General features: G+C 37.6%; 1 protein-coding gene and 1 non-coding gene across 5 annotated transcripts in view; one reads left to right on the top strand and one right to left on the bottom strand.

Moving 5' to 3' along the window:
- The window catches only part of enox2 (ecto-NOX disulfide-thiol exchanger 2), a 412,131-nt gene that overhangs the window by 289,703 nt on the left and 97,157 nt on the right, over positions 1 to 25,271 (top strand). For all 4 annotated transcript variants that reach the window (XM_056472047.1, XM_056472048.1, XM_056472050.1 and 1 more), the window contains one exon: positions 12,769 to 12,924. In XM_056472047.1, the coding sequence (XP_056328022.1) occupies positions 12,769 to 12,924 (156 nt within the window). The remainder of the gene's footprint in view (positions 1 to 12,768; positions 12,925 to 25,271) is intronic.
- LOC130241279 (U6 spliceosomal RNA) lies at positions 2,862 to 2,970 on the bottom strand. The gene has a single exon (XR_008838846.1). It is a non-coding gene; the product is annotated as a U6 spliceosomal RNA (small nuclear RNA).

Consider the following 25,271-nt stretch of genomic DNA (forward strand, 5'->3'; position numbering starts at 1 on the left):
TCTCAGCCTGCCTAATGTGCTGCGTGCCAGCCGAGAGCAGGTTCCATAATTCATCAGTCCGATGCCTATTACCTTAGTGCCAGAGCACGAGCCGACCTGCACCTGCTGCCGTGAGGCACATTAAAGACCTTAACAGAGGGCCACGTCCACAGCACCCATGCAGAAGCGTCATACATTTCTCTTAACTGTTAAGAGAGATGGGCTGTTGGCCTGATTCTGTCACATTTGTTTTTATTGTTCTTTTTTATTGTTCTTTTTTTCATGTATTTTATTTTAAGTCTGTCAAAGTCATGTTTTGCTGTGTTGTCATAATGTATGATTAATTTTTCTACTCGTGTGATCTTGCCATGTGGTTCCTCTTCAGCTTCTTTCTCAGTAAATGGTGATCCAGGGGCAAGATCGATATATTGAGTCCTTGGACGGTACAATTAATTGAAATTTTATTTTTATGTTGGTCACTAATGATTATGAAATAACAATTATAAATATGATAAAATGATTATTGCACAATTTTCCACCCCTTTTCAAGCCGTCCATGTTTCTGCACCATTAAATCCACAAAGCACAGTTTCACATGGAAATCAGTCTAATCATGTGACGTGACATCTGCTTGTTTTATTATAGTCTATTCGATTTTTGTTTCTAGGCACAAAAAAAACTTGTGTTGTTCTGTGCTTGCGCTCAGCCTCAGAGACAGAACATTACGCACACATGTAAAGTCATCTTTTATAGTCGAATACATGCAAAAACTGTGCCAAAACGCGGTGCTTAGTGATGATCTACATAAACTCTTACTCATTATATGATAAAAAACATACAGACTTAAGAATGAAAATGCTTGTGGAACAGTAAATCAGATCAGTATGGCTCTTAATGTAACAGTGTGCTATATTCCTGCTGCTGACTGCTTATTAATATTAATCAAACCACAAAAAACGAAATCACTCACTGCTCTTGACTGAATGTCTTTTGTAGATTAAATAAGAAACAACTTAAGTTTAATTCCCTACAGTGAAAATGCTTGAAGCATGGTTTGTTACATTTGAATATTTTTATTCTATTCCTTTCTACAATGATTATTTCCAATGTTTGTGTCTTTTTAGTTACCCACTCTGCGGTGATATAGAGAATTGTGAAATTTCATGTTCTGTAAAATGTAGAGGCGTAAAAACTTTGTTTACAGAAAAATTATTAATATAATTATTTTTTAATAAATCAATCAAAAATATTTTGGTCTTATTGTCCACTCTTAATCATTTGAAATAATTGTGATTACATTGATGACCAAATTAATCACGATTCTGAGTTTTCCCATAATAGTAAGACAAAGCATTTACCTCCTTGTGGAATTGTAAATACAACATTTACAATAGTCTAAAAAGTATGACTTGTTCTGTATGAGTGCTGTAAAACATACATATGTACATGTATTATATATACATGTGTACACAAAGCTTAAATACATAATCAAATGTAGTCTCATTACGTATACAGGTTACGTAAACATTACAAACACAGGTACATGATGATCTTGCAAGTTGTTACTTTCTCTGTCTTCTCTCATTCGTCATTTTCTTTTCGACTTAGTCCCTTTATTAATCAGGGGTCGCCATGGCGGAATGAACCGCCAACATATCCAGCATATGTTAGTACGCAGTGGATGCCCTTCCAACTGCAACCCCAGCACTGGGAAACACCTATACACTCTTGCATTCATACACATACACTACAGACAATTTAGTTTATTCAATTCACCTATACCACATGTCTTTGGACTGTGGGGGAAACCGGAGCACCCAGAGGAATCCCAAGCGAACAAGGGGAGAACATGCAAACTCCACACAGAAATGCCAGTTGACCCATCCGGGGCTCGAACCAGTGACCGTCTTGATATGAGGCAACAGCAATAGCCATTGTGTCACATCTTTCTTCTCTCTCAACCCTAAAATTGACTGAGGTGCTGTGGAATGCGTTTGAGGTCGCCTAAATAGGAATTTTGGACCATAATAAATGATCACTTGAACCATGTTCACTTGCTTTATTTATTTTTTGTTTGTTTGTTTTTTTCCTAAACCCTTAATTTGTCATGAACAAATGACTCAAAAGCTTTATATAATAAATGTAGGTGGATCTATGATGACCGATTGGCCTTGCGTTCTTTTGAAACTCAACCTCAAACTATATATCATTCTCCAGCATACATACCTTTGGTCATAATTATTTGGTTTCCAGTGAATGTGGTATACTGTATGAATATGTGACCAAACAGCCTTATTTCTGTCTCTTCCATAGAAAGCACATAGCTCCAACAGTACTGATCTTCACCTTGACATTGTCTTCTACTGCACTCATGGATCTATATTCTTTTCTTTTTTTCGCAAGGGCTTCTTCCTTCCTGACCCTTCATGTAGGGCAAAGTTGTAGTCTCTTTTGGATGGCGGCTTCTGTACTTTGACACTAACTGAGGCAAGTCTTGTAGGACTAAGAGGACGTCCTGGCCTAGATAGATTGCAGGGGTTTACAGTTTGTAGATGGTATTTCAGACAGCAGAGTGATTGACTACAAAAGGCTTTGAAATGGCAGCCTAGACTGCATCAACAATCTTTGGCAGAGAGCTATTTTGATTTGAGCGTGATGCATCCGCACAACTCAAGTTTCTCTCTGATAGTGCTTTAATCTGGTTTGTGTCTCCCGATTCTAATTTTAGACTTTGCAGAGATAAAAGTAGCAGTGTAAATTGTCCATATGTGGACGTCATCTCTCTTGATTTGAGTTATGATGGGAGAATTTTATGCGCTTTTCTCTTCGTTTATCATTGCCAATAATGGAATTATACAGTTTATGGTTCCATTTTGTAGAAAATAAATGTTTTTTATGATTACATTTTTGCGTGTCATCTGTGCACAAGGAACCATGCTAATCTTCTCTGTATCAAACCAATTTTAGTATATGTGATGTCTCAGAAAACACATGATTACATTTTTTTTCAAAGTATCAAGAGCTTAAGGTTTGGCTGGTTAGCATTGCCCAGCTCCTGAATTTAAATAAAATATCCTTTTCAAGTGGCAGTTCACCAAATTCTGACCCTTCCGTCTGAATGTCGCTGCAGAAATCGAGACTCATCAGACCAGGCAATGTTTTTCTAATCTATTGTCCAATTTTGGTGAGCCTGTGCGAATTGTAGCCTCAGTTTCCTGTTCTTAGCTGACAGGAGTGGCACCCGGTGTGGTCTTCTGCTGCTGTAGCCCATCTGCCTCAAGGTTTGACGTGTTGTGCATTCAGAGATGCTCTTCTGCATACTTTAGTTGTAACAAGTGGTTATTTGATTTACTGTTGCCTTTCTATCAGCTGTAACCAGTCTGGCCATTCTCCTCTAACCTCTGTCATCAACAAGGCATTTGTGCCCACAGAACTGCCACTCACTGAATATTTTCTCTTTTTCGGATCATTCTCTGTAAACCCTAGAGATGGTTGTGCGTGAAAATTCCAGTAGATCAGCAATTTCTGAAATACTCAGACCATCCTGTCTGGCACCAACAACCATGCCATGTTCAAAGTCATTTAAATCACCTTTCTTCCCGATTCTGATGCTCAGTTTGAACTGCAGCAGATCAGCCTGACCATGTCTACATGCCTAAATGCATTGTGTTGCTGCCATATGATTGACTAATTAGAAATTTGCGTTAACAAGCAGTTGGACAGGTGTACCTAATAAAGTGGCCGGTGAGTATAAACATTAATTGTAAACTTTCAAACTGTATTTTTTACAGTTTAAATAACTTTTTCTATTGCAGAACATTTGTAAAGTTATATTTTATATACTTAATTTTCATTTATTTTATCATTTGTACTTTCCCTTGATTGTCTTATATGCAAATAAAACAGGTAAATATCAAATACAGTGCATTAACATGAGGACAGAATAACATATGAATTGATTAAATAAACCAAACCAAAATGCATACAATTGTTTTAAATATTATAAATGTATTTACTGTCACTGATTTCTTAATGCATCCTTGCTGAATAGAATAATTAATTTCACGCACAAAGTGCTCCATTATTTAGAGCTATTATTTCTCTTTTTTTCAAAAGAACAGCATTTATTTGAAACATTTATAAATGTATTATTGTTTAATGAATAAGCTAAATAGAATAATTAATTTCATGCATAAAGAACTCTATTATTTAGAGGCTTTATTGGAACATGCACAGACACACACCTAGTGTTTTGATTATTATTCCTCATATTAGAAGGTTCACTTCTGCACCGTCATTATGAAGGAATCTTAGGCTGAAAATGATGCAAGTCTTACACAGCAGCGTGTTTAACTCCGTCTGCTGTACTTCTGTATCCTCATTTAATCTCCGTTGCGTGGTCACACTACATATGCAGATTCACAAAGATTTGCCTCTGGTTGTTTTCCGTTTGGGATCGAAAGGTGCAGCTTTTTAAAGTTTTTCATAGTCTGCCATGTTCCTTCGACTGCCATTAATATTTCCCTTTCAAAACCATATCCTTTGATTTATCCTCAGATTTTTATGCCATTTGATTATCAGGGCTGTTCCTTTACACACGCACACATTTTCTTAACAATGCAATTGCAATTAATGCATTTGCTTGTTATGTTCTCATTAAATAGCAGTTATTGATCATTCAAGAGTATTTTGAAAACAGCACAAAAGTTGTAACTGCTAATTGCTGTAAGAAATCAAACTAACTTTACATAATTAACACTTTATTCATATAGAGCTACAGTAGATAAATAGGACCACTACTTAGCAGATATTCTAATGAGAATGTTTTTTCCTGCTCTTTTGCAGACATTGTTTTCTTTTCATCAGACTCTTGATGATTTAAGTCATCTCTTCTAATATCTGAAAGCAGACAACAGTTGTAATAAAAACACTTCCTCCTTTCTATATTAGTTTTTAATTCATCTTTGACATTTCTGTGAATATATCACTTGCTTTTTCTCAAGTAAGCCATAGTCATAAAATGTTTAATAATAATAATAGTAGTTTGGTATGGCAGGGTACAATTTGATTGGGTGACTGCTAAAAAGTTTAACATGCAGGATAAACCAACCCAAGCTAATGGAAAGTGCATATTGCATAATGGAAAGTGCATAATTCTTGCAAAACTGGTATTACATTGATAGTGGCATGTTTTACATCAGTTTAGAAAAATGTGTTCAATTTTCTCAGAACCATATAAGCTTTTTTACACAGGTTTGAAGTCTTGAAGACAAATCATGCACTATGGTAAAAGTGTTTTGATGTGATAACATACAGTAGTATTGCGCAAGGAACTGTGCAGTAATGAGTCTTAATGTGACAAGTGGGACAGGGCCCTGAGCCAAATGGAGCAAATGTTAAAGAGCGACACCTGCGCCACACACACACACACACACACCATCTCGTACCATGCAGCATATATGGAAGAATAGAAGACAACGTGAAGACGTTGGAAAATGAGAGAGGACCAGGCCTGGGACATTTTATTTTATTTTGCTTTTGTTTATGCAGATATTGTCTTTGAGGGGCTTGTTTGTTTTTAAGATGTTAGCTAGTTTCAGCCACCTCCTTCCCTATTGACCTTGAATCTGCGATGCAGAAGTGCGCTCGTTTTTCCGATTGTTTTAGAACTTCTGATTAAGTTGTCTATGGGAGAAAGGGCTAGGAATATTAAACGGCAGAAAACGATCAAACTACTTCCTCTATAAACAAGTGTTTGCTTGATTGTTCAGACAAAGCAAAATAATATAATAAGAAAATATTAGTTTGCAAAATCAAGCAGACCGAGCTGTTTGAAGCAGCAGAACAAGCTTTTGTCTGAAACTGAATAGAAGTGAATGGGACCGGAAGCCTCGAGCCAAAAAGATTCGAATGGCTGCGTCTGCTCGTACATGAAGAATGAGGTCAACACTTTGAAACTTGCTGCACTCTCAAAGAGAGTCACTGTGCATATACAGCACTTTTTAAAAGGTACATATTTATTGTACATTAAATGGTTAATATTGGTACTCTATGAAATCACATCTGGTCACATAAATGAGTTATTTGAAACACTCAACTGTTGATATAAATTGAATTTAGAGTGAAGGAATATCAGTAAACAGGTTCATAAATGCAAAACCACATGCTTCTGTGGTCATTCATTGCATATTCCAATAGTTTGTTTTGTCGTTATACCTTTTTTTTTTATGGGGATATTTTTTATTTTTGATAATAATTTTTTATATTTCAGCTTTTTTCACCTTTTGTTGGGATAGAATAGTGAGGGACAGACAGGAAAGCATTGAGAGGAGAGAGACAGGGTCTGTATAGGACCTTGAGCCGGGAATTGAATTCAAGTCACTGTGAGCACTATGGTGCTATAAGCAGGCGCACTTAACCACAAAACTATTGGCGCCAACATGGGGAGCATTTTTACCAGTATATTGCAAGGATAAGATCAGACTCTAAAGGAAAGTTGTGACATGTGGCCAAGTAAGGTGGATGATACTCAGTATGTGTGGATCTGCGTTTAACCCATCCAAGTGCACAGACACAACAGTGAACATACACACAGCACACACTGTGAATACACACCCCATGAACACACCCATTGCTGCAGTGTCTGAGGAGCAGTTGGGGGATCGGTGCCTTGCTCAAGGGACTTACCTCAGCCATGGTATTGAGGGTGGTATTCTTTCACCACCTACAATCACTGACGGTGATGGGATTCGAACCTGCGACCTTCCGATCACAAATTTCCAAATCTCAAACCATTAGGCCACGGCTGCCCCAGTGTACATGTTAATACCTGAACAGTTACCACTCAGTGATAGCCATTGTACTGTTATTTCTGAGTGTATATTGGTGCCAAAACCCAGGATCAAATACCCATTTTCCATCAAGGCAGTTTGAATCCTGGTTTGGAGCCGGAGCCTAGTTCCAAGTTTAATTAGTTCAAAGCAATGGCTCTGAACCAGGAAAAGTGGTTCTAAAGTGGCAACAAAACTTTTCTGGGCTCGAAGTAAGAACCGCTTGCATCAGAGCCTGAGACTATTTTTACTGTGCGCCACATTTAAAATAACAGCAGAACATAATGATGAAGACATTATAATTTTTTAATATGGACACATTGAATTGGCTGATGTAGGTTTATAAAATTATTGTTGATGCCTTGTTTGTATTTGGCACCATGTATGCAGCAATGTCAGACCTAGCTCTGCAGTGGCTTTCTAAATTGTGAAAAAGCTAAGCAGTTCTTAAAATGTTCACCAGACAAACAAGCTTGAACCGGCAATAGCACTGCCTCCAAACTAGTGCCTGGTCTATATTGGTGGAAAAGGCGTAACGAGGGCCTAAACACTCGCCCTCTACTGACAAGTACAAGGAACGAGCCGATTCTGCCACCACGGATGCTTGAGGCTTGTGCTGGAAGATCTTTATACTGTAGTAGGGGTAGATTGACTCATCAGGATTTGCTGCTGATGTGATATAAAGCAGGCAGTGCTAGAGAAAGGGGCTCAATTCTGGTTACTTGAAGACAGTGGTGCAAGACGTCGCTAAAACCCATCCATTGATAAGTAACTAGCGCTATAGCCTAAAGGCTGGTATACTTCTTCGTCGAGGGATCGCTGTGGCCCACGGCGCATGCCTTGCGCGTAGCTGTGCATTTATACTTCTGCATGCTTCCGAAGTGCTAGCTAGCAGTAGGTTATGTTATGTTCCTCTGTATCAAGTTTCTTCGCGGGTATTTTGTTTTTTCTGAATGTACAAGTAAAACTAAAACTCGCTCCTTCAGAGGCGGTACATGGCAACGTGCAACAACTTTAATCATAAGGTTAACACAAAACAAAACTTTCCATCTGGATCTCTGTCACTGGACTCGACACTTGTAAACACTCGCTCCATCAGGCTCGCAGCTTTCAGCACCGCCCACACTTGTCACAGCTACCAAGCTGACCAATCACAGAGCTTGCGCTATGTATTGTTGTGGTGTGCAGTTACATTTTTTTGAGAGGTGCGCGTCAGCAATGTGAAGGCTGCATTGGACCATATGCGTGCACTTGAAGCAGAAGTTTAAATCAGCTTTAACACTGTGTCCTAACTAAATATGACTTGGCGCCATAATATATATAAAAAAAAAAAAAGTGTTTTCCATTTTGTTGGGAGTGTAGTGGCTTGTATTTAAATGTTTCTGTCATATTGCTCCATGTTTGGTGAGGTGGTGTTATTGTTTGTCTGCAATATCTTGTAGCGTCGCATGTTGTTAGGACATAGTGTAATGGTGCATGTCCAACAAAGTATTTTTTGCGCTGCAGAAACATGAGTGCTGTTCTAAAAACCCTTACCAACAAGTCCATCTGCAACTGTTGGAGCTTTTTAAAAAATGTGTAAAATGCTCATCAGCGACTATCTACACTTCCAGTGTTTTTAAAAAGCAGTGCTTCCATTGACAACAACAGAAAAAAGAACAGCACTCCTGTTTCTGCAGTTCAAAAATGCTTCAGGGGACATGCACCCTGAGAGACGAGTGGATCTCACCATTTACAAGAAGCCAAGGTCTGCTCCCGTCCAACATATTGAGGGTTGAGAGGAGTGAGGGAACAGGAGGCTCATTGCTTAGCCATTGTATACATCCACAGGTGCTGCTGCCTTTGTGACACATTTGAGCTCAGTCTTGAGAGTACCGTCTGGTCTGCGAGGGGCAATGAGGGATTATGTGATGAGTGAAGTGGGAACGAAAGTAATGAGAGCGGAACAAGGCCAGTGGAACAAATATGCTCAACACACTGCTTTCCAATCCCACTGAGAAACTTCGGAAGAGTAAAAGTATCAGTGAAGATATAATGGAAGATGTGAGAGGATGTCTGGGACATTTTCTGTTTTACATTTACCCATAATCATAATTTGCGTAGATATAATTGGCATAAGGAATAAAAGTTAATGATGTTTTACTGCCTTTAGTGTTTGTCTCAGCAAATATTATGGGATTTTGCAGAAGTATTAAGGTAAATAAAAGGTACTCATTTAGACTTACAGTCCTAGAATACACAGCAGAAGCAATGGCATCCATACACCAGTGAGCCATCTTATCTCCTGCTTCCATTGAGCTGCTGTGAGACAGAAATATCAATACTAACACACTCATTAAGGCTGATGATATGGCGGTCAGCTCTTCTCTCTGTACTTGCTGCAGGTTCTGTCTCACTTGTGTTAATAAATCTCCAAGAGAGGCCGTGATCTGGCTCTCACCTCACACACATCTGCCAGTTTATCCTCATACTCTATCCTGACCCTCCCTGTTATGCCCCGTCTAGGGGTAATGACGCAACATGAAAGGAAAGACTGCACACACAATGCTGCTTAAGAAAATATATAAAGATTTTATTTTTACAATAATTTTCTCAAACGAAATTAATCTCTGTTTTTCAACTTCAGGAGCTGACCAGGCCAAAACAATAAACAAAAGGATCGAGATTCAAATTCCCTCTAAATTCCCTATTTTCAGCAAAAAAAAAAAAAGAAGAAGAGAAAATACACTTTCTTACCTAACTCCCTGGTCCACAAAAACAATCAATAAAAGAAGGTACAAATGAAAATGGCATCAAGCTCCCTACTTACTATGTACAAATATTTATAATTAGTGAACGAATCCAAAAAGGGGAAAACAGTCATCAGTTAACAGGAAGAGGTCAGATTTTCAATGTCAACAAAGCAAGAACTAAAGCACTATCAGATCTTATGAAAGAAGTTCTCACGAAGTTTTTAGCTTGTCTGTTTTATGTCCTCTGATGAATTTCATTAACACAAAATTCATCTGTCATATAATATTGCTGATGTGATGAAAGATCAATGCATTTTGTGCTAAATTAATCAGATCATCTGCATTTTTATTGATTAATTAATTTATTTTTTGCTTGACTGATATAAACATGTAGTAAATAGTTTGCACAGCTTCACGTACAGTACTAATAAAAGTTCAAATTGACTGTTTTTAACATGTGGGCAGTTTATTAATGGTCTTCCAGGAAAGTTAATAAGTAGAATGCCAGTAAATAAAGGCATGTTTTCTAAGTACACTGTAAAAAAACAATATATGTTAATTAACAATTTCCTTATTTTGTGATTCACAAGTTTTTTCTTCGTATTTATGATTGTGAATTCCATCATGGGACTTTGTCATCATGTCAGCTCTGTCAACTTTTGATGTTGAAAATTCAAGAGTCCTACATGTGGGTGGGTATGGGTGAACCACTAATATTTGATGTAAGGGGTGGAATAATTATTCCTTTGTCTTTTGCGGTTCGGGTGCAGTTTGGTAATAACAGGCACGGGCAGGAACGTGGGTCCTGTAGGCAATCGTGCGGCAACTGATGGACAGCGAGCACTCGACTCTTTTCTCTTATCATAACTTCAATAAAGATTTGAGCTCAACCTGGTGCTACCATCTCTTACCTGCATTACACTTAAAGTCCCCTTGAGTTGTGATTGTTCCTTTTTCATGTATTATAACGCAATTTCTAGAGAAACAAAATTAAATGATACGATAGTGGATGTTGCTTGTTTTTTCTACTGCAAGCTGATTGGATGTAGTAAAGTAGGCATTTTATTCAGAAAGATTGGGAAACGGTTTTGGGAGAGTTATTTCAACATAACGGACACCTCCTGCTCGCCATTTCTGTTTGTTGTCAATAGTGACAGTTGGAGCAGCGTGGGTATGTTAGCCACGCCCAATTTCTAACAATACATGAAATGCTTTATCAGATTTCAGTTAAAGATTAGGGCCCCATCATGGCCTAGGCATGGCATAGGTCATGACAGAAAGGACAAGATCTCGGATGCAAACGGCTGAAATGAGTTTCCTTCGCAGGGTGGCATTGCACACCCTTATAGAAAGGATGAGGAGCTTTGTCACCTAGGAGGAGCTCGAAGTAGAGCCGATGCTCCTCCACATCGAGAGAAGTCAGCTGAGGTGGCTCAGGCATCTGTTTCGGATGCCTTCTAGATGCCTACCTAGGGAGGTGTTCCAGGCATGTACCACAGGGAGGAAGCCTCGGGTAGACCCAGGACACGCTGGAGGGACTATGTCTCTCGGCTGGCCTGGGAACGCCTCGGGATCCCCCTGGAGGAGCTAGAGAAAGTGTCTGGGAAGAGGGAAGTCTAGAGTTCTCTCCTAAGACTGCTGCTCCCATGACCCGACCCCGGAAAAGCTGTTGAAAATAAATGAATGAATGAATGAATGAATGAATGAATGAGTTAAAGATTAGTAGGGCAAACATTTTTTTTTGTCCTTAATGACATGCACAGATTAATTGTTCACCACAAAACTAGCAACTTGAGCTAACAAAATCAGTGTGGTTAGATTTGATTTATTGGGGACTTTAAGCTTTGATGGCAGCTTACCTTTTTAGCTAATAGCAAGTAACATTGCTTGTGTATTTTGCTATATCTGAAAAAAAAAACTTTTTTCCAGTGTAATCTAGTTCTAGTTCCGCAAACGAGAGAGACTTCTGTGTTTGATTTAAAATTAGCGACATAGTCAGCTGAAACTATTAACAGTTCATGACATTATTTAAAGTATTTTACGTATTTCTTTTGGAATGATGTTAGTTCGGTATGTCCAGATCCGATCATGTGATATCGATATCGGCAGATACTCAAAATCAAATGACTCAGACTCGAGGGCAAAAAAATTTATCAGGACAACCCTAATATTAGTGCTGCTTTTGGGTGATGGGTTGAGTGTTCTTTTAATTATTGCGGGTATGGGTATGGGACTCTTATATAATGTATAAGAAAGAATATATAGAGAAACAAGTCTGTAAATTAACAGAAAATGTACTGGCAGTTTATTACAAAGTGTTTGTAGCATAATATACAAACCAACCCAGACAATATATCATATTATAGGCATTTAAGGCATTATTAAACGTTAAATAAAATGTTTGTTTATCTTTTTATAGGTATGTAAGATAAAAAAATAAGCCTAAAATGTGTTATGTTCTTTGCTCAAAAGTATTATGCATTTATTTATAGTTTGATTTTCACTTCATAGGTTTTTACTTTTAGACATGTTTGCTTTTTTGCATCATCTTCTCTCATTATGCTTTCCAAGATGGCATACTACAAAGACGTTTTATACTTAATTTCATTTTTATTTTTATTACAGTACAGCATAGAGAGAATGTAGATTGTAAAACCACCCTGGAAAGAGTTATTTCTTTATTTCCTTGTAGTGAGAGGCATTTTCTCACTCAACTTTTTGGCCACTCCTACACCACCACCCTCATGCCAGAAACAGAGCTTGTTTATATTGCATGGTTGCAAATAGGGGAAATTTTTTGAAGCATGCTAGTGGAGTGCTCTTAGTAAGGTTAGACAGACTTATAAACTCTCCACAGGTGCAGGAGAGACCGCAGAGAGTGAGGGCTCCGTCATTTCCATTTCAAAGAGCTCCATGCTGTCATGCAGCTGTAGTCTAAACCAATACCTGTAAATGAAAGCCAGTGTTCACTTCTTTTTTTGCCCACAGATGGACCACTCGCGCATAGTAACAAGCCAAGGCAAACAGCTGGGGGAATGAGTCAGTAAAAACCTATTCATTCGGAAAGCCTTTTAAATATGTATTAGAGTTATTTGTTTATTTATTGTGAGAGCGAATGTTTAGCTCTCATAGCTTTAATTTGTGTGCAGCGTAATGGTACCAACATGCAGGCTAAAGTGGCTTTTATTTACTCAGTCCTTTGTGATGTCCTCTTTGTGTTTCTATAGATTTTGACCCCAGCCTTGGTATGATGACTGGCATTGCTCCAATGAACCCCTTGATGCCCGGCCTTGGGATTGTGCCCCCGCCAGTTTCGCAAGACATGCCTATAGTGAAGGAAATCATCCACTGCAAGAGCTGCACACTCTTTCCACCAAACCCCAGTGAGTGTCTCTCTTTTTTATCTCTGCTGTGTGCCAAAGCTAGTGAGCTGACTAGTGAGGCAGTATTTTTAGGCGACCCGTGATACCTTGTTTTGGCAGAACACAAAGACAGGATCTCCCGCATTGAGAATTTCAGAATGTACTGCAAGTTTAATTATGTTGATTATTAATAACTTAGATTTTAATACAATGCTGAAAATTACCAATTAAATGTATTTTGAGTCATTGAGAGTTATCTAAAGCATGGGGGAATTTTAATGCTTATTTGAATATTGTATTATTGAATTACTGAATGTGCTCTAGTAATATTAAATCTCAAAAGTATATTTTGAAAAGCTCCTTACTGAAGTGATAATGAAAAAAAACGTCCCCAAGTGCACCCAAGGGCACATCCTTTGAAAAAGTGCACAATGTAATAATTTCAAATTAAAAGTTTTTAAGTACACTTTAAATATTTTTTATATGTTGTTGTATTTTAAATCTATGTAATCTAATCTAAATCTAATGTAAATGTAATGTAATGTGTAATTAGATAGCGCATTTATTGTGTATGGCCATACACACAAAGCGCTTCACAATCATGACCCCCTCCATCACTTGGATGCAGCTATAGGTGGAGTGGAGAGACAGTGATGGAGCCAATTCGGTGGATGGGGATGATTGGGAGGCCATGATAGGTAAAGGCCAATAGAAGGAATTTGGCCAGGACACTGGGGTTACAAACCCTGCTCTTTACGAGAAATGCCATGAGATTTTTTAATGACCACCGAGAGTCAGGATCTTGGTTTAACAACTTATCTAAAAGACATCGCCCACTGACAATATGGTGACCCCTTCACTTTTTTCCTGGGGCATTAGGACTCACACAGACCGTAGGTTGAACGGCCGCTGCTGGCCTCACTAACACCACTTCCAACAGGCTCAGCCCTGCTTAGCTTCAGTGAGTAACTGGTCTTGGGCTGCAGGGTGATATGGCTGTAGCCCATATGTAGTTTTCTTTAAAAAGTGAATGCAATCCAAGGTATAACAGTACATGGTGCTAGGCAATGAGGGTTTCTGTGGGGTCTTAAAAAGTCTTAAAATGTCTTAAATCTCAAAAACAAAATTTTAGGCCTTAAAAAGTTCTAATTTTACTGAAATATTGTGTTGTAGGTCTTTAATCTTTTTTAAACAGGTCTTAGTTTTCCTTTGTTCATGTATAGCTACAGTACTCAATCTGGCCAAAACCCATACAATCACCAACAATCCATCTCAATAAAGCATTAAGCTTTTTATTTAAAAAGGTTATTTTCAACTCTATTTATCAAAATGGTTTAATTATTGTCCTGACAATAACATTTGTTTAAAAGTTATTCATGTATTTACTGCTGAGGACAGCGACCTGGTCAGATTGTTGTGCATAGATTTAGTTTATTATAGTTTTCAAAACTTTTAAAACATTTGTTCATTTTTTTTAAAGAAAAATGCTTGTTTTTACACAATATTTAAAATATTTTTCTTAGGAAAAAAATCAAAAATATTTGAATGTTTATTGTGTATTATTGTCTTATTAAATGTATTAAATTATTATTATATTTTTTTGATAGGGAAAATAAAAATCTTTTTCATCAGGGCCATTTGAAAAAATCCTTAGCCTTTAGTCCTTTATAAGTCTAAAAGTTCATTAATAATGGTCTTAAAAAGTCTTAAATTTAACCTGCAGACCCTGGCTCTGGTCAGCCTCACTTGAAATATGTCCTATAACCTTCCTGACTAAAAGAGAGTGATGCATTGGTACACCTCCTATGCCAGCTCTGATAGTCAAATATATGATGTGAGACGTTAAATTAAATTAAATTGCAAACTTCATGATAATGAAATTCGGTTCCACTTTAAATTGGATGGCCTAAACTACTATGTACTTGCATCCAAAAAATAAATTCAATGTACTAGAGGTGTAACAGTACACGTATTGGTCCCGAACCATCACAGAACAATGGTTCTACGATGAATACAGTCGGTCCAGATGTGCAGTCATAGAAGCAGTTAGACAGGAAAGACCACTGCAGTGCAGCAACTGAGGAGCCATGCCAACTTGCTGCCATAAACAGAAGCTTGCAACACTAGTCCCACCTCTGAGTTCCAAGACCACATGGGAAAGCTAGGTTCCTGCCGGAAGTGGTGTTAGTGGGACCAGCAGGGGGTGCTCAACCTGTGGTCTGTGTGGGTCCTAACGTCCCAGTATATTGATGGGGACTCTATACTGCTCAGTGAGTGCTATCTTTTGAATTAGACATTAAATCGATGTCCTGACTCTCTGTGGTCATTAAAAATCCCAGGATGTCCATCGAAAAAGATTAGGGGTTTAACCCCGGCATCCTTACCAAATTTACCAATTGGCCTCTGTCCATCATGGCCTCCTAACCATCCCCATATCATAATTGGCTTCATCACTCTGTCTCCTCTCCACCAATCAGCTGGTGTGTGGTGTGCGGTCTGGCGCAATATGGCTGCCGTCATGTGATTCAGGTGGATGCTGCACTCTGATGGTGGATGAGGAGATTCTCCCCCCAAAAAATGTGATAAGTGCTTTGAGTGTCCAGAAAAGCGCTATATAAATGTAAGGTATTATTATTATTATTATTATTATTATCTTCACACTATATCTAAAAAAAACAGTGCTGCAAAAGATGGACGGACCAACAAAGCCCAATGGCTGACTTGGTGTGTCCCTGGCCTCAGAAGTCAACTGCTTTTATAGTCCAATGCAGCTCGCTAGGTTTAAGGAAAAAGGCCTAATATCTCACTCCATTTAACATGTATGCAATGATAAGCAGTATTTGTAACCCTCATGCATTTTAAATGACATTATTGACTGGAGCAATGTGATCTGAAATGCTGACCTGATGAAAAGCGGCGAGCAGCCAGTATCTGCCTTAAAATTATAATTCTGTAGAGATTTTGATCTCCACAGCCCAGTCACCTTGATGAGATGCAGATCCGATTTTAAAAGCCAGCTGCCACTCAAACGCTTCAGACTGACGCCTGATGGAAGGCCTGTGTTTTTATTTGAAAGAGGAGCTGTCATATTTACCCTTATATCCCTGCAGCTGAATAAGCTCATCTGAATTCGACTGCCATCAGAGAGAGAGAGAGAGGTCAGATAGAAGAATGAAACAGGAGGGGCGGCTGTCCAGGGGGATTGGGGTGCAACTCTGACTGTAATTGGACAGTTGACCTCTAAGGAGACTGAGGTATTCTGGCATGTAAAATATGCCACACAGCAAGAGGAGGGTCAGAGGAGACAATGATTACCTGAGAGAGTTTGTGTCCTTCAAGCAGCTGAGTTTTCTGCCTGCTGGTCACGCGCCGCATGCACATCTGTAATCACAGGCTAGATGCTCTCATAACGCTATGGTCAGCCTCACCTGAAACGTGTCTTATGACCTGCCTGACTAAAAGACAGTGACGGATTGATACACCTCCTCTGCCAGCTCTGATAGTCAAATATATGATGTGAGACATTGATTGATGCCAAAGCTGAGGTATGAGAGGAGCATTCAGAACACAACATAGCAGATACTGTAAAGCCACGGCCACACTAGAGTTTGTGTATGCAGAATTCTGTCATACGGCGCTGTGAAAAGGCCAAGATAAAACAAGATGATTAAACGTTGAGTATGTTTACATGGACACCAATAATCCGATTTGAATGCCATCAAGGCAATACTCTGATTAAGAGTCTACCATGTAAACAGTGATTTTTGATTACCTAAATTCGACTAAAGTCATAACCAAACTAAACAGAAATCGATTTAAGACGTGTGGAGTATACAGATTTTAGTCGCATTGTTGATGTGCAGTACAGACATGTAAACACCTTAATCAAACTATCGTCATCATTTAGAACTTTTCGCCATGTTTTGCGACAGGATATTCTATACACACACAGCTGTTTGACACTATTCTCTGCACCTACCGAGTCAGTAAAGAACCACAGGCAAACACCATGAAATGCAGAGGGGTTTTTTTTTTCCATACAGCATGCGGTATCAAATTCCATTTCCAAGTCTTCCAGCAGTTCATACTCGCATCCAATATCTCGTTTGTCATGAGGGGCATACATGAAATGTTCCTGAATGAAAGTGAAAGTGCCAAACTGCAGTTAAAGTCAACAATTACATGAAACTCCAGAGGTAATGTGGATAGTGTGGTGACGTAATGACAATACTCGATCTATGTTCTAAAACATGTAAAACAGGATCATGAAAGAAACATTCAAAAAGCAACTCATGTAAACACCTTAATCATATCATTGTATTATTCAGATTAGGGCAAATAATTTCATTACTGATGTTCATGTAAACATAGTCATTGATATAGCAAGCAATTGCTCCAGATTAAAATGTTCTGTACTGAGAGGTCAGGTTTTAATTCTCTATTGGTCTCACGCAATCACGTGATGTGATTTCACCAGTCAGACTTCATCAAGCCTGAAATTTGGAACGCAGCAACATGCAAAACCTGTCACACGAGCTTACATTTCAAGTCTGCTACATTCATATTTGTATTAACGGAAGTCTATGACCCAAAAAGTGTAGTGTGATTGTGGCTTTAGTTCTGAATTGAAGATCTTTTCAATGAAAGCAGTGAAAGCAGCTTATCATCAAAAAGCCACAGCAACATATGCTTGTATATTATTTTAATGTAATTTATGTTAATCAGGTTTCAACTTATTTTTTTAAGTTATACAAATTTTAAATTGTTGCACTTAATTGTTGCGCTTAATTTTGTAAACTAAACATATACTTACAGTGTACTTGAAGGTGCAGTATGTAAGTTTGACACCCAGTGGTTGAACTAGGTATTGCATGCTTGGTTCAAACACACACAGGAGCAGGTTGCCAGATTGACGACATCAACAGGAGTGTGTTTGTAGGAATTATTAAAAGGACCTCCCATATTAAAAGGAAACATTCCATATTCCATATTATTTTTTGCTGCTGATCAACAGAGATGCCAATGATTACCTCAGGTACACCTCAGTGTTTTATTCAGTGTTAAATGCTAATATTGTCAGTTTGAATGCCATTTTTTTATGTCTGTTACTGTCAACTGAAGGTCACAATTTCAAATACTTAGAGAGCCTTCCTGACTTAATGGATCAAATACGCGGTTTTCCACCAAGGCAACTCGTGGTGCTTAAATATAGGCTAAACTGGCATTGGGCGGGTTAAAAGAACCAAAACAAAGACAGACGATCTGGCATGGAAAGCACATTTTCAAAGCAGAAAATCTGACTTTAGCATTGTTTTTTCAGATAAACATGTTCACTTGGCATGTTTCTTAAATATCTGCAAATATATTCTAGTATTTTATGCTTTAGGAGAGTCAAAAACTTACATACAGCAGCTTTACAGGGATATATACTTGGAAATAGATTTAGAAAATATACACACTTTTTACTTTCTTTTGTTGAACACAAAAGAAGATATGTTTCGTACGGAAAATCCTCTGGAAAAGTACGGAAATCCTCTGTCCGTTAACTTCCATAGTAGTCGTTTTTTCCTACTATGAAAGTTAAAAGTTACATGTTTTCAGCTTTCTTCAAAATATATTTTCATAAAGGTTTTTAACAAGTAAAAGGTCAAAAACAATGACAGAATTTTCATTTTTGGGTGATAACAGTGGATCTTAGTCGATAGGATTAGGTGAAGGGCTAAGTATTATAAGGATATCTTCTAATTATAAACCAGTTTATGTAAAAACTATAATAATGTACGTCCTTTGTGAAAAGGGACTGTAAGAGAGTGTGGTACCAAAATATCTTCATGAAGTTTGCAAAAGAACAAAGACTGAAGGCCAAATTGAGGCTGAGTTATAAAATATAGTTATCTGCCTACAGAGGTAGCATTTTAAAATATAACAGAGATTTAAGGCATAACTGTGCTCAATCATGGCTATGTTAATTATGCTGTTTCCTAAGAGAACTTGTTTTGGCCAAATTCTAAGGCTGTCTTGCATGTTTCATTTGCGGTACAGGCAGTCTAGGCTCGTGAACAAATGTGTGCCTGTGGCCACATCTTTGCAGAAATGCTATGCTGCTGCTTGCATGATTCATGGCAGTTTCAAAGTGAAATGTGTAGTATTTTAGAAAGATTTCTGAAGGATTATGCAATGCTCGAGACTGGAATAATAATGATAAAGATTTCAGCTTTGAATCGCAATGTATATTCACAAAATATTTTCGGTAAAAACAGTAATGATGTTTGTTTTTATTGTCACTGTTGAAAAAGGGCTGTTTTATATTCTTTGAACAGGTAATTGTAGGACATGCAAATGTAATTTTTATTATTCTTTTATTTAATTTTTATTAATTATAATAATACTTATGCAAAAAGCAACCATGTATAAATGCATAATATGGAGCCCTGATTTGGTAACTATTCCCACAGATCAGTAGACATTCCTTGTGTTGACTAGATTTGGAAATACAGATTTGAACAAATTGATCCTGAGCTATGACTCCACACACTGTTCATATTTCTGCTGCACCACAGAGCGCCATCTGAATAGTTTCATTTTAAATAACACGTGAATGTGCGTGTCCGGTGTGCGTTAGTGATGTGTAGGTCGTCCCACAACCCGTGGACCCCAGATTGGTTAAGAAATTGTCACTTTATTTGTGGGGCGATTTGGGACGGGTCTTGTTTTTGTTATGCATGTATGTTGAGTATAATTCTCTATAGCCTATTAATATTTGACGATATCTATTTTCATATTAGCCTATTTTAAACTGAAACTGACTCTTGCAAAAAAAGTTTTTATCCTTACAGTTTAATATAGGCTATTCTTTTAATTTTTTTATCATAATTATTCAAAACTGTTAATATTTCACATTTATTTTTTTATTTTTATCTAAATTATCATTTTAATTAAAAAAACAGTTTGTGTTTTGGCTGCAGAAGCATATTGGACCTTTTCTTGACACAGATCACCTCAAATGTTATACATTTTTCTTGTTTATATTTGTAGATAACTGACCAACAAAAAATACATTAAAGTTATGATACATATTATACCAAACGAAATTCCAAACCAAATGAAAATAAGGATTTAGTTAATGCTCTGCTGTTATTGTTGTATCACAAACCTCTGTCATATATTTGCTAAATGATTAATACAAGTCTTTATTTTAAAGATTATGGCTTGAGCATCTGATTTTATCTCAGTTTTGGGGTGCTTTCATTTTCTTCATCTCACATACGGCGAGTTCAAGCGAGGAAGTGTTTTCATATGTAAAACTAGCCACAGTTAAGTTTTGTCATTATTGTCAGACTGGCTGAGAAATATCACGTTTGCTGAAAGTCTGGGTATTTATACCGGTGATGGAGGACAAAATTGCTTTTCAGTTCCTCTTATCTGTTTAAATGTTGTTTGAAACTAGTTATTGCAAGTTTTTTTTTTTTTTTTGCAAGGTTATTGCACACTGAATTCGAAAAATTTTTGTGCCTTAAAAAATAAATTCTAACTAATTAATTGTATTCACACACTGCCTCTGAATCTTTTGTACGTCGAATCTGGTTAAATTTTTTTTCCATTTTTCGCATCCGAAAAAACATTTTAAGAGGTGTTTTGACAGCTCCGTACGAGCATAAGGCAAAATAGAGTTAGTATGTTTTACTTTCGAAAATACAGGATAAATTTGTTCGTTCTTGCTGTCAATTGCAGGAAAAAGCATTGATAAGTGAAGTTTCACAAACTAATTTCGAGAGGAGCACGTGATAGGATTGACTACAGCTGATCCCCATCACTAATTATTAACTAGCCAATCGGATCATTCCAAATTTAATATAAATATCCAGCCTAAAACTTTATTTCTCGTCTTCGTTTTGGAAACCCCCCCCCCATCCATCCCTCCTTCTCAATTCTAAGTTCTGGCGACTCAGTGGCTAGCACTGTTGCCCCACAGCAAGGAGATCGTTGGTCCAAATGCTAACTGAGCCATTCGACACTCTCTGTGCAGATTTTGCATGTTCTCCTCGTGTTCGCATGGGTTTTCCTTGGGTACTTCGGTTTCCTCCCACACAAAAAACATGCAACAAAAGTTAAAGTCACAAGTACCTAACCCGCAAAATTAGCGGTCTATTCTTGGGAATTTATGGAGAACTACCTGATCTCGTATCCCTCCTAATGCTTACCGACCAGGAGGGAGCCCTGGGCTCACCTATCTCCGAGCTCAGGGTTCTCTCCCGGGACAGCATGCCAAACCTGCTAAAACAGTCAAGCATTATCTAAGTGTGAACTCTTGAAAAAGGTTTATGATAAACTGCTGTGAGTTTGAGAGTTTAAGCAGGTGTGCGTTGTGTGACGTGCGTGCATGCAAAGGGGAGTCAGATTTGTCTGGGGAGTCCGATTTTTTGATATAACACTGTTCAGGGTTTGTTTACATACAGAAATGTGTGTAGTATCACAAATGTGTCAAAATTACACTGATTTCCTGAAATAAACTTTGCATTTCGGGATAATCCATAGCTCTTTTGAAACGGAGGAGAACTCTTCTTTCTCTCTATGCAGTAGTAGATGCACAAAATGTGTAGCCTATTTCTCTTTTTTTCTGTCTTGAAGAACAGAGAAGAGAACAACGCGTTTGAATTGACTCTGAAATGTTTTGTGTTTTTTTGGAATGGATTAATTAATACGTATTGAACTCAGTGTGCAAGGTTTGTGTACGTGAGGAATTTTTGGTTATGAATACAAGAAAAAAATGCATACGAAAATTTCGGACTTTAGTGTGCAAAGACCTTAACCGTTTTCAACCACCTTTGATTTACAAAACTCATGAATTATAGTATAACATTATATTGAAAACATAATACAATTTAAAACAAAATAAAACCACCTGATGACAAATACATTATTGCACATCATTAAGATTTAAGGTAGCTTTTATCTGTGTTGTTTCGCGAGCTTGTAAGAGTTCATGTTGTGGTGTAGTCTAAACAGAAAAGCATCGTTGCTATTTTTCAAAAGAACACTTTTGTTTGTAAATTGTTTTTAGGATTCAGGATTCTCTTTCAAATGGTTCTTCTCTAGCTGTGAAAAAAATGTTTTGAAACCACATTTGATCGCCTGTAAAGGAATCTGATTTTCTGTAGCAATGCGACCCTGTCATCGTTCACCCAGATCGATACTTCAATTGACAACAAAAGCAGCTAGCTGTATATTGATCCTAGAATCCCAGAACAACAACATGAAAAGTGCGGTTCATATTCCCTCCCCGTGTTTGTAGTGCCGATTAGAAATGAATGAAAGCTGGTCATTCCTGCCATACTTTCTAAGCTCAGCGATCAAGCAGCGCAGAAGTAATTATTCCAAGATCTCAGAGAGAAATAACAGGAAAAGGGATGCAGAACAAAATCCCACTTGTTTCTGGGCTGTAGATGGGGGGCTTCAGATTCTGGCATTGTAGTTTTTTTTAATGATGAGCAGCAGAGAAAAACTTGAAAGAGATGGCCATCGCAGTGAATGCTGTCTGATGAAATTTGGCCACATCCATAAACATGACAGTCTCCTCTCATCTCATTCAGTCAGAACAGGATATCACGCACATATCTCGCATTGTAGCGACTCGCTGGTTTTTTCTACACCAGTCTGTGCAGAAGTGGATTTAATAGTTGGTGACAGATGTGCTCTCCTGACTACGGCACACTGTAATGCGGAGCAATCATTCATGGTTATTCTCACCTCAGTTACCAGAAAAAAAATGCTTAACCCAAAAGGTCCGCCATGGCTCATGTCATTTAACATGAAATTGTACAATCTCGAGCATCTCTACATCAGCGCCTGCTCTCTTAGTTATTGCAGGAATTCTTCCTTTTCATGTCATCCTTTTTAAGACTGGCCCATTTTTATCGTCTATATGCTCTTTCTTTAGCGTTTTTGTCAAACTAGTCCACCCTTTTCTGTCTGACTGCTCTCGTGCCCTTCAAAGCAAGTATGATGGGATATATCAGCATTTCTACCATATGTCATTTATCTGAGCTTTTTAAAGGGCAGCGGTGTTCGCTTTGATTGGTGCTGTATTAAAAGCACACAGGCTTATTGCTGTCAGCCTCACCCCTTGTTATTTATTAGATTTGACCGATGGGGATATTTGAAACCTCCTTGTTTTATTCAACTCATGGCGGATCAGCTAAGAGCTGAGCTTAAATCTTTCCTTGCCTGACTTTCTAACGAGGACACGAAAACAGGCAGTTCCTTTTTCCAATTACGCAGCTTTTTGTAGTGCATTTCATCTCACAGTCATACAAGATGATACTTGTGGTATTCAGTGGACCTAAAAAGAGTTTGGATACTGCAGTCGTAGTTAAAATGTCTGAATTTGATTTGCATTGCATAACAAAATGCCAAACTATGTAGCATTTCAAATATATATCTATTTATTTATTTTATTATTTTATTTAATTTTATTTAGTTGTATTATTATTATCATTATTATTATTAATAATAATAATAATAATAATAATAATAATAATAATAATATAGAAGGCTATTGCAGAGTTTAGGAGCCATAAATGAGAAGGCTCAACCTACTTTAGTGAACTTTGTTATTCTAGGTACTATCAGAAGCCCTGAGTTTTGAGATCTTAAAGATTGGGTTGGATTGTAGCGAGACAGAAGGTTGGTTAGATAAACAGGAGCTAGATTATTTAAAGCTTTATAAGAAACAACATTTTATAATCAATATGGAAGTTAACAGGCAGCCATTGTAAGGAGGATAAATATTACCTGTTCATTTGTTTTTAAAAATGTTAAAACATTTTTGTTTAGCTTGACAGTCGAAATGGTGACACTGGGTTATTTTTTTGTTTCTGAAAATAGCTAAAATATTAAAGACAGGCCAACAGTGAGATACATGTGTTATAAAACACATTGGAAACATGTCAAAGTATTGCACGTTAGAAACTTAGAGTTAGAGTCTGTCTCTGTTTGTTTTCTTCCCATAGACATCAAAACCCTTAAACATGTTTCAAAATTCATTCTACTTCAAACTGAAAGCCTTTAAACTTTTAAATCTACTTTAAACTAATTGGTCAAATATGGACTTTCTCTGACAACCCTCTTTAGTCTAAGTGATGTTAATTAGCACTTATAAAAAAATCTACAAAATAACATACATGAACACAATAAATGCATTGTATAAAATAATGAATTTAAATCAATACATAATAGTTAACATGATTTAATATAAAGTGGGACAGAATTCTCTTAGTCTTTACATTGATATTATTTAAGCAGGTAAACCAACTAAATGTTTCTTTTATCGATGGTGGCTGGTAATGGTAAAAGCTCTGTTGTAAAGATCTGAATCTGTGTCCTGTGATTCCAGCACAGTTTCCCACCTTCCCAATCCATCAGTCTTATTCTTCAGCACTGCACAGACTCAGCTTGACTTAACTCTGTCTCTACATCACCACCACAACCTCATTCTAGTCAACTGCGCTTAATAAATGGCCATCGACCGGCTTTCATTCACTGTCGTTTGAAAGGACCGGCTTTCTGAAGGACACCGACTTCTTAGAGAGAGAGGCCAAGCATGGCAAATATCATCTGTTTTCTCTGGAAACCCACAGACCGCATGAAAGGATCGCTGTGATTCGGTGCCCAGTTGTAGATGGACCTTCCGCCATCAGGTCAGGCTGCATATGCTGCTTTTTTAATGCCTTCTAAACCTTCGGTAAACTCTGGCTCTGTGCCTGAGACTGACCTTTATATCAGGCAAAGCTCTCTTCTTCCAAGAGCCGTGAGGGTTGTGAATCTGTGTTTCTGCTTCTGGAAGCCACAGTTTGCCAAGGGCCTTTCCAGTCTGGCCCGTTTCCTCACTTCAACCCACTCTCAACACATATCACCCACACCTCCCTCCATCATACCAGCCTGCGCCTGCAGAGGCCTTTAACCTCAGTGCTACAAGTTGCTGTTGCTTAAAATAAGCTCTGGCTGGCTCTCAAAGCCATGGAGATTATTGGCGCTTTAGTTCATTTGAGTTGGTGTCTTTTTTGGGGACTGTTTATATATAGTATTTTATATTTTAATATATTATTATTATTATTATTATTATTATTATTATTATTATTATTATTATTATTATTATTATTATTATTTTTATTACCTTTGTTTTACCAGGAAAACACACTGAGATTAAAAATCTCTTTTACAAGAGCGTCCTGGCAGTACACGTCACATGGGCCTAACAAACAAAAACAATTAACAGTTAACATGAATCACACTGACAAACTATTCAAAACATCCACAAACCTGTGTTTCAACTTCTAAATCATTACTCTTTTTAAAAGCATTTAGTGAAA

Source organism: Danio aesculapii, chromosome 14, assembly GCF_903798145.1.
Source record: "Danio aesculapii chromosome 14, fDanAes4.1, whole genome shotgun sequence".
NCBI classification, from domain to species: domain Eukaryota; kingdom Metazoa; phylum Chordata; class Actinopteri; order Cypriniformes; family Danionidae; genus Danio; species Danio aesculapii.